This window comes from Helianthus annuus, chromosome 16 (assembly GCF_002127325.2).
Source record: "Helianthus annuus cultivar XRQ/B chromosome 16, HanXRQr2.0-SUNRISE, whole genome shotgun sequence".
NCBI lineage: Eukaryota > Viridiplantae > Streptophyta > Magnoliopsida > Asterales > Asteraceae > Helianthus > Helianthus annuus.
In genome coordinates this window covers 13,018,938-13,031,363 of record NC_035448.2, presented here as the reverse complement: position 1 = coordinate 13,031,363, position 12,426 = coordinate 13,018,938, and the positions used below count along the sequence as shown (strand labels likewise).

Genomic DNA, 12,426 nt, shown 5'->3' with positions numbered 1-12,426 from the left:
CTGGTAAATTTTTTAAAAAATATATAGATTTCAATACACAAATACCATTCATCATTTGGTAAGCGTTGATTTTTTTTATTATTTCAGTTTTGAGTTGATTCTTACTTGATCTAGATCTTGGTGGGTCCTTATGAACGGACTAAAGATGGTTTTCAAGATCCCATGAGCAGGGCTGATGGGCCCGAGTTTATTACACAATGTCCAATTAGACCAGGAGGGAGTTACACATACCGGTTCATAATTTCATGACAAGAAGGAACTTATAGCTCGTGGCTTTGAGCTACTGTTTATGGTGCAGAAATAGTGTCCGTTCAATAAAACAGTGTCCATTTACCGTAATTAGTTAATTCGCTGCTGCAAATTCTTTTCACTCGCTGATATTGCGATCCGCATATATAGTCACTCGCTCATTCGCTGAATTTTTCATCTGTTGTTTGTTGTTTTATTGCTGAGAACGAGTCTATTCTTTGATGATTGATTTGCTGAAACTGTTTGCAGATTCAAAAGGGATTTGACGCAAAATCAAAGTACATCAGCGGAGCTCTTTTCAAATGCAGAAATTCGCTATTGTTCGTTGCAGAACCTGTTAATCTGTTGGTGTTTACAGGTTTGTTGAAAAGGTTTGCCTCAATCTTCCTTTTGATTTTCTATGGTTTGGACCTTATTATTAGATTTCATTCTTTCACACACGTTTAGTACTAAGGATAGTATGTTTTTGGACCTTATCGTTACGATTTCTTTCTTTTAATGATGTTAATTCTCCGAGTCTTTAACATTCGGTATTGATTTGTATTGTTTTTTTATTTGCAGTCATTCTTATCTACGGTTTGTTCATCTTCGATCGATTCTCTTTTCGGATTCTAATAATCAAATTTCGTCATCTACAAGGTACGAATCCCTTCTTTATGTATTGTTAAGATTTATTGTTGATATTAGATATAATTTTTTTGGATTATGTGGATTCTTGACTGAACCAAATGTGAAGAAGAAGAAAATTGTAAATGAGCTTTGAGGTCATATCAAAAATCAAACAATGAAATTATTGTTAAATGTCTAATTTAGTTACATGGTTTCTGCTATAATTTTTTTAGGGGTGTTCAACAATGGAATGCCAAAAGTGTGAAATAAAATTATTGATGGTGGATAGCCAATTTGATTTGAAAAACTTGGACTTGGACAGATCTCAAGGAGTTGTTCAAAAGGATATGGTAAAATAAGAGTCTTTTTAGTTTTTTAATCGAATTCTCTTTTTTTAACTTATTTAGCCAGATTTTGTTATCAATCCTCTTATGTGAGGTCATGAAGACCGAATGCTGAACTAGACTTTTCAAAGTGTAATTTGGTCAAAGTGATACGTGTTGCACCTAGCAAAGCAATCGAGGTATTAAAATTTTTTTTTTGTGGATAGATTGTTTTTGTTTTGCCCAAAGTGACCGAAAGTGGAAATACTAGGTTCAAGATCCCATAAGCAAGAGCTCACTCATTTTATTTCAAATGCTTTTTATTGCATATTGTTGCTATGCACAGTTAAATATCCAGCTATTACATTGCGAATGAAGTTTATCGGGCGTTGAGGGGGCTATGATGACTAAATGTGATTTGCCAGCTAAGTCATATTCTATGACTTTGGAAGTGCAAAGGTTTTGGTAATTTTTTTTTTAAAATATATAGATTTCAATACACAAATACCATTCTTCATTTGGTAAGCATTTTTTTTTATTATTTCAGTTTTGAGTTGATTCTTACTTGATCTAGATCTGGGTGGGTCCTTATAAACGGACTAAAGATGGTTTTCAAGATCCCATAAGCAAGAACTGACTCATTTTATTTCAAATGCTTTTTATTGCATATTGTTGCTATGCACAGTTAGATATCCAGCTATTACATTGTGAATGAAGTTTATCGGCCGTTGAGGGGGCTATGATGACTAAACGTGATTTGCCAGCTCATATTCTGTGACTGTGGATGTGCAAAGGTTCTGGTAAATTTTTTAAAAAATATATATATTTCAATACACAAATACCATTCATCATTTGGTAAGCGTTGATTTTTTTTATTATTTCAGTTTTGAGTTGATTCTTACTTGATCTAGATCTTGGTGGGTCCTTATGAACGGACTAAAGATGGTTTTCAAGATCCCATGAGCAGGGCTGATGGGCCCGAGTTTATTACACAATGTCCAATTAGACCAGGAGGGAGTTACACATACCGGTTCATAATTTCATGACAAGAAGGAACTTATAGCTCGTGGCTTTGAGCTACTGTTTATGGTGCAGAAATAGTGTCCGTTCGATAAAACAGTGTCCATTTACCGTAATTAGTTAATTCGCTGCTGCAAATTCTTTTCACTCGCTGATATTACGATCCGCATATATAGTCAGTCGCTCATTCGCTGAATTTTTCATCTGTTGTTTGTTGTTTTATTGCTGAGAACGAGTCTATTCTTTGATGATTGATTTGCTGAAACTGTTTGAAGATTCAAAAGGGATTTGACGCAGAATCAAAGTACATCAGCGGAGCTCTTTTCAAATGCAGAAATTCGCTATTGTTCGTTGCAGAACCTGTTAATCTGTTGGTGTTTACAGGTTTGTTGAAAAGGTTTGCCTTAATCTTCTTTTTGATTTTCTATGGTTTGGACCTTATTATTAGATTTCATTCTTTCACACACGTTTAGTACTAAGGATAGTATGTTTTTGGACCTTATCGTTACGATTTCTTTCTTTTAATGATGTTGATTCTCCGAGTCTTTAACATTCGGTATTGATTTGTATTGTTTTTTTATTTGCAGTCATTCTTATCTACGGTTTGTTCATCTTCGATCGATTCTCTTTTCGGATTCTAATAATCAAATTTCGTCATCTACAAGGTACTGATGTGTGTAAAATGCAACATATAAATCACATCAATTAAGGCATAAAACTAACCCCTTTTTAGTACTAATGTTGGAAAAAGAGTGTTTTTGTCTTCCTTTTGTATTTTCAGGATGAAATGAGCTCAAAATCACAAAAGAAGCAAAAAGACAACTAATTCTACCATAAATACAAGAAAAAGGAACAAAAGTGGATTGCCCGGACCCTCAACGGCACCTTCCAAGGCAAAGGAGAAGAAACAGAGTCTGAACACGCCCCGTGTCCAGCGAACACGGGGGCGTGCCCAGGAAGCAGCAGAAAAGACAAACCAGTAGAAGCTTCCATTGCCCACCACGGGGCCGTGTCCAGCGAGCACGGGGGCGTGGTGAAAGTACAGCAGGCGCATTAATTGTAATTCGCAATTACAATTAATGAGGAGAGAGAGTGTCAGGCGGGCACGGGGCCGTGTCCAGCGGACACGGGGCCGTGTCCAGCCTTCTGTTCAGCCTATAAATAGAGGAGCTTGGCTTCATTCTCTCTCATCCCTTGGCACACCACCTCTCTCACACCTCATCCACCACCCACCACCACCATAACACCATCATCCACCACCATCATCTATTGTCCATCGTAGAGTGTGTGAGTCGTCTCGGGATCCAAGATTGATTGTAAGAGTTCTTGACAATCAAGGCCATGTTTGCCTAAGTCTCTTACATCACTTGGTGAAGACAAGTGTTTAGTATAATACTTTTTATTTTTAATCTTTTGCACTTTTTATTTGGTTTTGTATTAATGACTTTAATAACTAGTTACTTATGTTGAAGGTGATCTTTCCTTATCGTTTGTCCGTGGTGTCTTGGCATTATTTTACTGTCTATATAAAATAAAAGATTTTCACCATTCATATCTCCACGGTCTATATGGAGGTATGTTGGCTACCTGGTCGGGGGTTAAGGGAACGGTTTGGTAAGGGTCTTGCCCTTGTTCAGCGTTTAGAGGTCCTGCTTGGGACCTGGGTCAAATTTAGTAGGATCTCCTTCAATGCCCATAGGTATTGGATGGCGGGGATCCAAACTCTTTGACCCCCTCATAAGTTAACTACTATTAATACTATAACCCGGCTATTTAGGACTGTATCCCTGCTGACTCAGACTACTTAGCCGAGGGTAACGTCACCGCCAAAAGCGGGGCCTACCATAATTTGCATTAATAACTTAATTCATTATCTTTCAATAATCCGACCCTTTAGGATTGTATCCTTGCAGACTCAAACTACTGGGTTGAGGGTAACGTCGCCTTCAAAAGAGGGGCCTACTACAATAACTAAGATAATCTCTTAAACAAGTACAAAAGTGCGAAAATAATCAAAGGTTATACTAATACACGTGTCGGATCCAAGTGATTCATCTTGTCTATCTGTTTTTATTTTATTTTTATTTTCAGCATTTAGTTAGTTTTTATTTTTCTTAGTTTAAAACATTTTTCTCACTTTTTGATTTGATTAGACGTTGAGGATAAACCGGTATTAAAAGCTCTTGTGTCCTTGGACGACCTCGGTATCTTACCAACACTATACAACGTCCACGATGGTTGCACTTGTCCATATGTGTGTTTAGTGTTAGTGAATATCGTGTTTTATAAATTTAAAACTTGGCTAAAAGTGTAAAAAAGGCTTAAATACTCATCAAAATTATATACACACCGACACACATCAGTACGAATCCCTTCTTTATGTATTGTTAAGATTTATTGTTGATATTAGATATAATTTTTTTGGATTATGTGGATTCTTGACTGAACCAAATGTGAAGAAGAAGAAAATTGTAAATGAGCTTTGAGGTCATATCAAAAATCAAACAATGAAATTATTGTTAAATGTCTAATTTAGTTACATGGTTTCTGCTATAATTTTTTTAGGGGTGTTCAACAATGGGATGCCAAAAGTGTGAAATAAAATTATTGATGGTGAATAACAAATTTGATTTGAAAAACTTGGACTTGGACAGATCTCAAGGAGTTGTTCAAAAGGATATGGTAAAATAAGAGTCTTTTTAGTTTTTTTAATCGAATTCTCTTTGTTTAACGTATTTAGCCAGATTTTGTTATCAATGCTCTTATGTGAGGTCATGAAGACCGAAGGCTGAACTAGACTTTTCAAAGTGTAATTTGGTCAAAGTGATACGTGTTGCACCTAGCAAAGCAATCGAGGTATTAAAAAAAAATTTTTTGGATAGATTGTTTTTGTTTTGCCTAAAGTGACCGAAAGTGGAAATACTAGGTTCAAGATCCCATAAGCAAGAACTCACTCATTTTATTTCAAATGCTTTTTATTGCATATTGTTGCTATGCACAGTTAAATATCCAGCTATTACATTGCGAATGAAGTTTATCGGGCGTTGAGGGGGCTATGATGACTAAATGTGATTTGCTAGCTAAGTCATATTCTATGACTTTGGAAGTGCAAAGGTTTTGGTAATTTTTTTTTAAAATATATAGATTTCAATACACAAATACCATTCTTCATTTGGTAAGCATTTTTTTTTATTATTTCAGTTTTGAGTTGATTCTTACTTGATCTAGATCTTGGTGGGTCCTTATGAACGGACTAAAGATGGTTTTCAAGATCCCATAAGCAAGAACTGACTCATTTTATTTCAAATGCTTTTTATTGCATATTGTTGCTATGCACAGTTAGATATCCAGCTATTACATTGTGAATGAAGTCTATCGGCTGTTGAGGGGGCTATGATGACTAAACGTGATTTGCCAGCTCATATTCTGTGACTGTGGATGTGCAAAGGTTCTGGTAAATTTTTTAAAAAATATATAGATTTCAATACACAAATACCATTCATCATTTGGTAAGCGTTGATTTTTTTTATTATTTCAGTTTTGAGTTGATTCTTACTTGATCTAGATCTTGGTGGGTCCTTATGAACGCTAAAGATGGTTTTCAAGATCCCATGAGCAGGGCTGATGGGCCCGAGTTTATTACACAATGTCCAATTAGACCAGGAGGGAGTTACACATACCGGTTCATTATTTCATGACAAGAAGGAACTTATAGCTCGTGGCTTTGAGCTACTGTTTATGGTGCAGAAATAGTGTCCGTTCGATAAAACAGTGTCCATTTACCGTAATTAGTTAATTCGCTGCTGCAAATTCTTTTCACTCGCTGATATTACGATCTGCATATATAGTCAGTCGCTCATTCGCTGAATTTTTCATCTGTTGTTTGTTGTTTTATTGCTGAGAACGAGTCTATTCTTTGATGATTGATTTGCTGAAACTGTTTGCAGATTCAAAAGGGATTTGACGCAGAATCAAAGTACATCAGCGGAGCTCTTTTCAAATGCAGAAATTCGCTATTGTTCGTTGCAGAACCTGTTAATCTGTTGGTGTTTACAGGTTTGTTGAAAAGGTTTGCCTCAATCTTCCTTTTGATTTTCTATGGTTTGGACCTTATCATTAGATTTCATTCTTTCACACACGTTTAGTACTAAGGATAGTATGTTTTTGGACCTTATCGTTACGATTTCTTTCTTTTAATGATGTTGATTCTCCGAGTCTTTAACATTCGGTATTGATTTGTATTGTTTTTTTATTTGCAGTCATTCTTATCTACGGTTTGTTCATCTTCGATCGATTCTCTTTTCGGATTCTAATAATCAAATTTCGTCATCTACAAGGTACGAATCCCTTCTTTATGTATTGTTAAGATTTAGCGTTGATATTAGATATAATTTTTTTGGATTATGTGGATTCTTGACTGAACCAAATGTGAAGAAGAAGAAAATTGTAAATGAGCTTTGAGGTCATATCAAAAATCAAACAATGAAATTATTGTTAAATGTCTAATTTAGTTACATGGTTTCTGCTATAATTTTTTTAGGGGTGTTCAACAATGGGATGCCAAAAGTGTGAAATAAAATTATTGATGGTGAATAACCAATTTGATTTGAAAAACTTGGACTTGGACAGATCTCAAGGAGTTGTTCAAAAGGATATGGTAAAATAAGAGTCTTTTTAGTTTTTTAATCGAATTCTCTTTGTTTAACATATTTAGCCAGATTTTTTTATCAATGCTCTTATGTGAGATCATGAAGACCGAAGGCTGAACTAGACTTTTCAAAGTGTAATTTGGTCAAAGTGATACGTGTTGCACCTAGCAAAGCAATCGAGGTATTAAAAAATTTTTGTAGATAAGTAGTAGACATTTATGAAAACTGAATGTAATTACGTTTTTTAGAAGAGGTGATGTTGTTATGGCTGCCTTTCAGACTAAATACGTTATCAAGACCATGCAATGATCACAAGATCAAGAGGTAAAATGTAGTTCAAGATTTGGGGCTCATTCACTGTTAGCTTATGTTTCATTCCCATGTGTGTTAAGCACTATGATTTTTTATATTAATTGCGTGGGAGTACATTGCGTCTTACATCATTCTGTTTTTTCAGATTAGAGATTAATCAAGTAAAAGACAAACAACGTATAAATATTGGCTAGGATGATTCGTGGCGCTACACAGGCAAATTTGGTGGAGTCAGGTATGTGACTATTTTTTTTAACTAGATAAACATTATAAAGGATTCAAGTTTATGCTTCAAGGCAATCATGTACGGGAAAATATATAACACCTATTTAGGATTCAACTAAAGGAAGATTCGATATATCTGCAGGAGAAAAGGTAATGTTTTGTTAAGGATGTTTTTATGGGAATTGCCGTAACAAAGCATTGATGTGTTTCTTGATGTATCGTTCCCTGCAGGATGTGGAACCGTCACATGGGTTCATTTGGGTCCATGACTCGACGAGCACCAGACGTGGATGGATGGATCAACGAGCGATGATCAAAGTTGGTTTGAGGTTGTACGGCTTGCCCGCCTTTGAGGTATCTTGATTTCATATGAAAACTAATTTAGCAAGTTGAACATTTATAGCTGGAACTTATTTAATATCATATTTGTAATACATGCAATGACATTTTCTGTTTTTTCATATTATTTTTGGCTAAAAACCGGTTCTAATCCTTCTTAAAAAAACCCGAACCAGTTAAAGAAAAAAAAATGTCAACTTATCTCTAGGCCTAGTTAATGTAATCGACACTTTTTGCACCATTTTTTCCTCAATTATGTCGTCAAAGAAGTTAAAATATAAGTTTCTTAACACATGAGTTCAACATCCGTTTAGTCTTAAATTATTGGATGGGTCAAATGGGTTACAAGTGATAGTAAAAAATTGGCACTATTCATTGAACGGGTCAAATGAGTAGTTTCTATTGAACGGTTTAAACGGGCCAAGTGACACTATTATAATTGTCATTTTTTATGATATGTGTAGTACCAAAAATGTGTAGTACTCTTGCTAGAGAAGGCATTGAGTAGACTTCCAGAAGGTAAAAAAGAGATACTTGGAGACTTCCAGAAGGTAAAGAAGAGATACTTGGAATATTTGATCTTCAAGGATTTAGTTTGAAGAATTCAGATCTTAAATTCTTGACATTTTTGGTAAGTTATGAATGGCCCGCTAAAGATAAAACATAACCCAAATCAACTTATTCACAAATAAACGGATAATAGTTTATTTATTGTAGTTATTATTATTATTATTTTTTGGCATGTAACAGAGACTAGCAGAATGTCTGGCATTAAAATTATGGATATTGAAAGCTAATGTTTTTTCTTGAATATTGACAGTTTGATGTCCTGTATTATTATTACCCGAGCCGACTGGGGCAAGTGCTATTTGTTGAAGCTCCGTTTGTATTTCAGCCAATTTGGCAGCTTGCCAAGCCTTTAGTAAAGTCGTATGCTTCTCTGGTATACTTTTTACACCGTCTTTCCATACAAATTAGTAGAAGTGGCAAACTGGGTGGGTTGGGTAACGGGTCAAAACCTGTAATTATTTAAACGGGCCAAGTTCGCTTGACCATTACACATTTTGTCTCGAGTATTGTAATTGTTTTGGGTCAAAAGGTTTATAGGTTTTATGCATTAAATTACGCTTTGGGTGACTTTTTGCCCGTTTCCTTTTATAAACTGGTTTGACCCGTTATAGATTGAGCGTAACGTAGATCAACCCATTTTACAAGTAAATGGGTCATAATTGCTATCTATAACTAGCACTATTGCTCCTTCCTTTCATGCTTATTCACATTTAAAGGTACGGTTTTGCTCGGCGGATGATATGAGAAAGGAGTATTTTACAGAATCAACACTTCCAGAAAGCTTTAGACATTAACAACATATTCTGGTTTCTTCATGTATACAAAAATCATTCCAGGTATTTGTACATCAATGTTGTTTATCATATGTGCATATAATAATTGATTCCCTGATTCATAGTCCAGTGACAATCGTGTAAAGTTGATGGGTTGAATTAATGAATCCGAATACAACCTATATAGATATTTATGTCAAGCTACATGACCTGTGTAACTCTCTAATCCAGTGATTATATAAAGAAAATAGCTTACAATAAAATGGACTGAATGAGTCAAAAGTTATGCAGGGTGTGTTTATTTAAAAGTTAGATTATATCAATAATAATATATTTTTTGTAATCGTCTGTAACCCACTTCTTATTTATAAAATTTTTCTACAAAAGGCATTTTCTATAGTTCCGTCAACAATACTACCCTTTTGACCTGTCATTCTACCACCCATTTGCGTATTTTTCCTCAACATTTACCCGTATGCATCTTGTGCAAGAAGGATGCGAGTTTTTGATATCTCCGAGATTAATTTTTCATGGTATTCGCCAGTCGAGTGATTGATGCATCTTTGTAATACACAACATCTGTGTTGATCGGTTGCTATTTCAACATAGAATTTTGCAGCAGCTTCATAGATGAACTGTGATCAGCAAGGAAATGGGTCAGATTAGGGTCATATTTTATCATTTAACACGGATGTTGTGTATTACAAATATGAATCAATCACTCGACTGGCGAGTACCATGAAATATTAGTCTTGGAAATATAAAAAATGGCATCCTTCTTGCACAAGATGCATACGGGTAATGCTAAGAAAAAAAATCCCATTTTGTCGTTTACACTTTTATATTTTTTCGGCTAATATTTTTTAAACGTACAATGTAGAAACTATGTTGTACAGTACATTAATATTTCCTCATTACAAGAGAAATTGTCATAGAATCATAACCAAAACCATGGACATGTTGAAAAACGATGAATGATGGCACCCGGTATCTTTCTTATGGTTAGTTGCAACATTATGTTGAAAATTTACGATCAATGTATTTAATTTTCCTGATTTTCTTCTATAGTTAACCGAGACAACATTCAAGACTTTGGATTGGATGGCACGAACACTATGCTTCACCCTCCCTTTTTCAATGCTTGCTTATCCTTTTTACATGGTAATGATACTTCTTATATTTAAAAGACCGATTTAATACTCTTAAAAATTTCATATATATATCTTTTAATGTAGTGCTACATTACCAAGGTAAATGCTAAGTTGAAACAAATGTATAATTTAGTTAATCATTACCAATACTCCATCTCACATCATTTTATCTTCATTCATAACCATTCCTTTGTTTCAGTTGGCAGCATATGTTGAAGTTTTAAGGAAGGTGCAGTTGTGATTGAAAAATAGGGAAGCTTTGTGAAATGTGAACGAGCCATATTGCAATTTTATGGGAAGAGGCGACCATGGTGGTGGAGGTTTCTTCGTTGATTAACTTCGTCTTTGTACCTGCTCTAGATTCCATTCGATTTAGCGTTTTTTGTAGCTGGCGTTGGGTTAATTAGGATCAATTGCCGAATGTTTTTATTAGTTGTTTTCGTGGCGTTAAATACTGGTGCTTTTCTTTGCCGAAGGTTTGAGATGGTTATTTTGTGATTAAGGTACCTTATTCTCTTACGATTTAATTGAACTTATTGTAGTGCTTTGCTTCATGACTCAAAGTTTTTGAATAAAGTCTTTTAAATGAACAATTTGTAGTTTGAGGAAAAACGTCAAACTTTGTTTGGAGATTTGGAATTCATCATATGTTTGTTTTTCTTATTTGATTAAACTTTCATTCCAATTGCTTTAGTCAGATTAGATGTCAAAAAGGAATTGAAGTTTAAATATTTTTTGTTTATAAACTGTTTTAATAGAATGATGTATTTTGTTATTTGGTTGCTTTCAAAATTTTGTGGTCGTGATGATGAAAGAGTCTTAATGTGATCATGGTTGTGACTTCCTGGTTAGATTAACCCAACTCAGCCTATTTGAAAGATTAAAGGGTGTGTTGTATGTAATTTTTGCTTTTGTTTGTTAGATGGTTTTGATGATTAAAAAGTTGTTCCTCATATGGTTTTGGATATTCATAAAAAGGTAACCAATTGTGAGTGTAATTTATTAAATCAATGTGTAACGAACATTATGTTGATGTACTTTTGGGGCGTTCTCAAGTGTCTCAAAATATTAGGTTTAACCAGTGGCGAAGCTTGAAAACTTCCACCGAGGGGTCGGAAGTCACGGGACTTTAAAGTATATACCTAAAAAAATTATTTTTTTATAAAACCGGGGGGTCGAAAATGTATATACCTAAAAAATTTATACGAAACGTACATAGATAACACTACTGAGCGGAAAGTTTGGGGGGTCGGGCGCCCCCTCCGGCCCCTTCATAGCTGCGCCACTGGGTTTAACAATCAAAGTTTAACGGTTCAACGTTTAAATTATTTTATGTGTTTAGTTGGTGTTTAGCCACCCGCGAAAGTCGCGGGGTCTTAGGCTAGTATTATCTATAATAATATAGTTGAACTTATAATTCCTAAAAGTTTGGAACCCAGTTTAGAATTTATCTAGTAAAGATTGTAAATTTCTGGAGTATTTTATTTATATTACTTGTTATAAAAATGCTTATAAAATAATTATTTTTTATTAACTTTATATCATAGTAAGTTCAGTTTTTAGTTTAGCTTTAAAGTTTATTACTTTATTACTTTTTAATTAAAAAATGCAAATTATTAGATTAATATCCAAGAATAACTGCAATAATTATTTTTTTTATTAGTTGACTTATAATTCCTAAAATTTTGGGACATAGTTTACTATTTATCTAGTAAATATCGTAAATTAGTAATAAATAATTCCTAAAATTTTGGGATATAGTTTACTATCTATCTACTAATCCGTAAATTAGTATTAAATAATTCCTAAAATTTTGGAACATAGTTTATCTTCTATCTACTAAATATCAAAGTTTTGTTTTGTTATAAAAATTAATAATAAATAAATTATAGAAAAACTGTTTTAAACATGTAAAGATTCGTTTGTTAATAAAAAATATTAAACAAATGACAAAAAATAAAAAATAAGTTGCTATCGTTATAAAGTAAGTTTATTTTGTTGGTGAAATGATAAAGTTTATAATTTTATTGTTTAAAGTCCATAACTTTTTTAAATATTCACATCATACTCATCCAATAAACTTTAATTTTAAAATTTTCGTTTTTGAAAAAGTAAAAAGTAAAAAATAGTAGTTGACTTGTAGGTACGTTTTAAACACCTTTAACTAATGTTAAATTTCATTTTTATAAATATTTAAAAAATCATA

General features: G+C 33.8%; 1 protein-coding gene and 1 long non-coding RNA gene across 2 annotated transcripts; both read left to right on the top strand.

The window, feature by feature from the left end:
- Positions 1-6,083: 6,083 nt before the first annotated feature.
- On the top strand, positions 6,084-7,202 carry LOC110918215. Its single transcript, XR_002581146.2, has 5 exons — positions 6,084-6,270; positions 6,461-6,538; positions 6,742-6,858; positions 6,956-7,031; positions 7,130-7,202. It is a non-coding gene; the product is annotated as an uncharacterized LOC110918215 (long non-coding RNA).
- A 155-nt stretch (positions 7,203-7,357) lies between these two features.
- LOC110918959 (CRAL-TRIO domain-containing protein C589.09, mitochondrial-like) lies at positions 7,358-10,224 on the top strand. Its single transcript, XM_022163235.2, has 8 exons — positions 7,358-7,397; positions 7,530-7,537; positions 7,619-7,741; positions 8,191-8,245; positions 8,278-8,357; positions 8,547-8,669; positions 9,013-9,132; positions 10,138-10,224. The coding sequence occupies exons 1-7, from the start codon at positions 7,358-7,360 to the stop codon at positions 9,088-9,090; spliced, it is 507 nt and encodes a 168-aa protein (XP_022018927.2). The 3' UTR covers positions 9,091-9,132; positions 10,138-10,224.
- Positions 10,225-12,426: the final 2,202 nt, after the last annotated feature.

What these genes read in the sequence shown, in the direction of transcription:
- LOC110918959 (XM_022163235.2), top strand. Translation starts at nt 7,358, where the DNA reads ATGATTCGTGGCGCTACACAGGCAAATTTGGTGGAGTCAG. An exon ending in ACGGCTTGCCCGCCTTTGAG is followed by an intron (nt 7,742 to 8,190) that starts GTATCTTGATTT and finishes TGATATGTGTAG; the next exon opens with TACCAAAAATGTGTAGTACT. An exon ending in ATTGAGTAGACTTCCAGAAG is followed by an intron (nt 8,246 to 8,277) that starts GTAAAAAAGAGA and finishes GACTTCCAGAAG; the next exon opens with GTAAAGAAGAGATACTTGGA.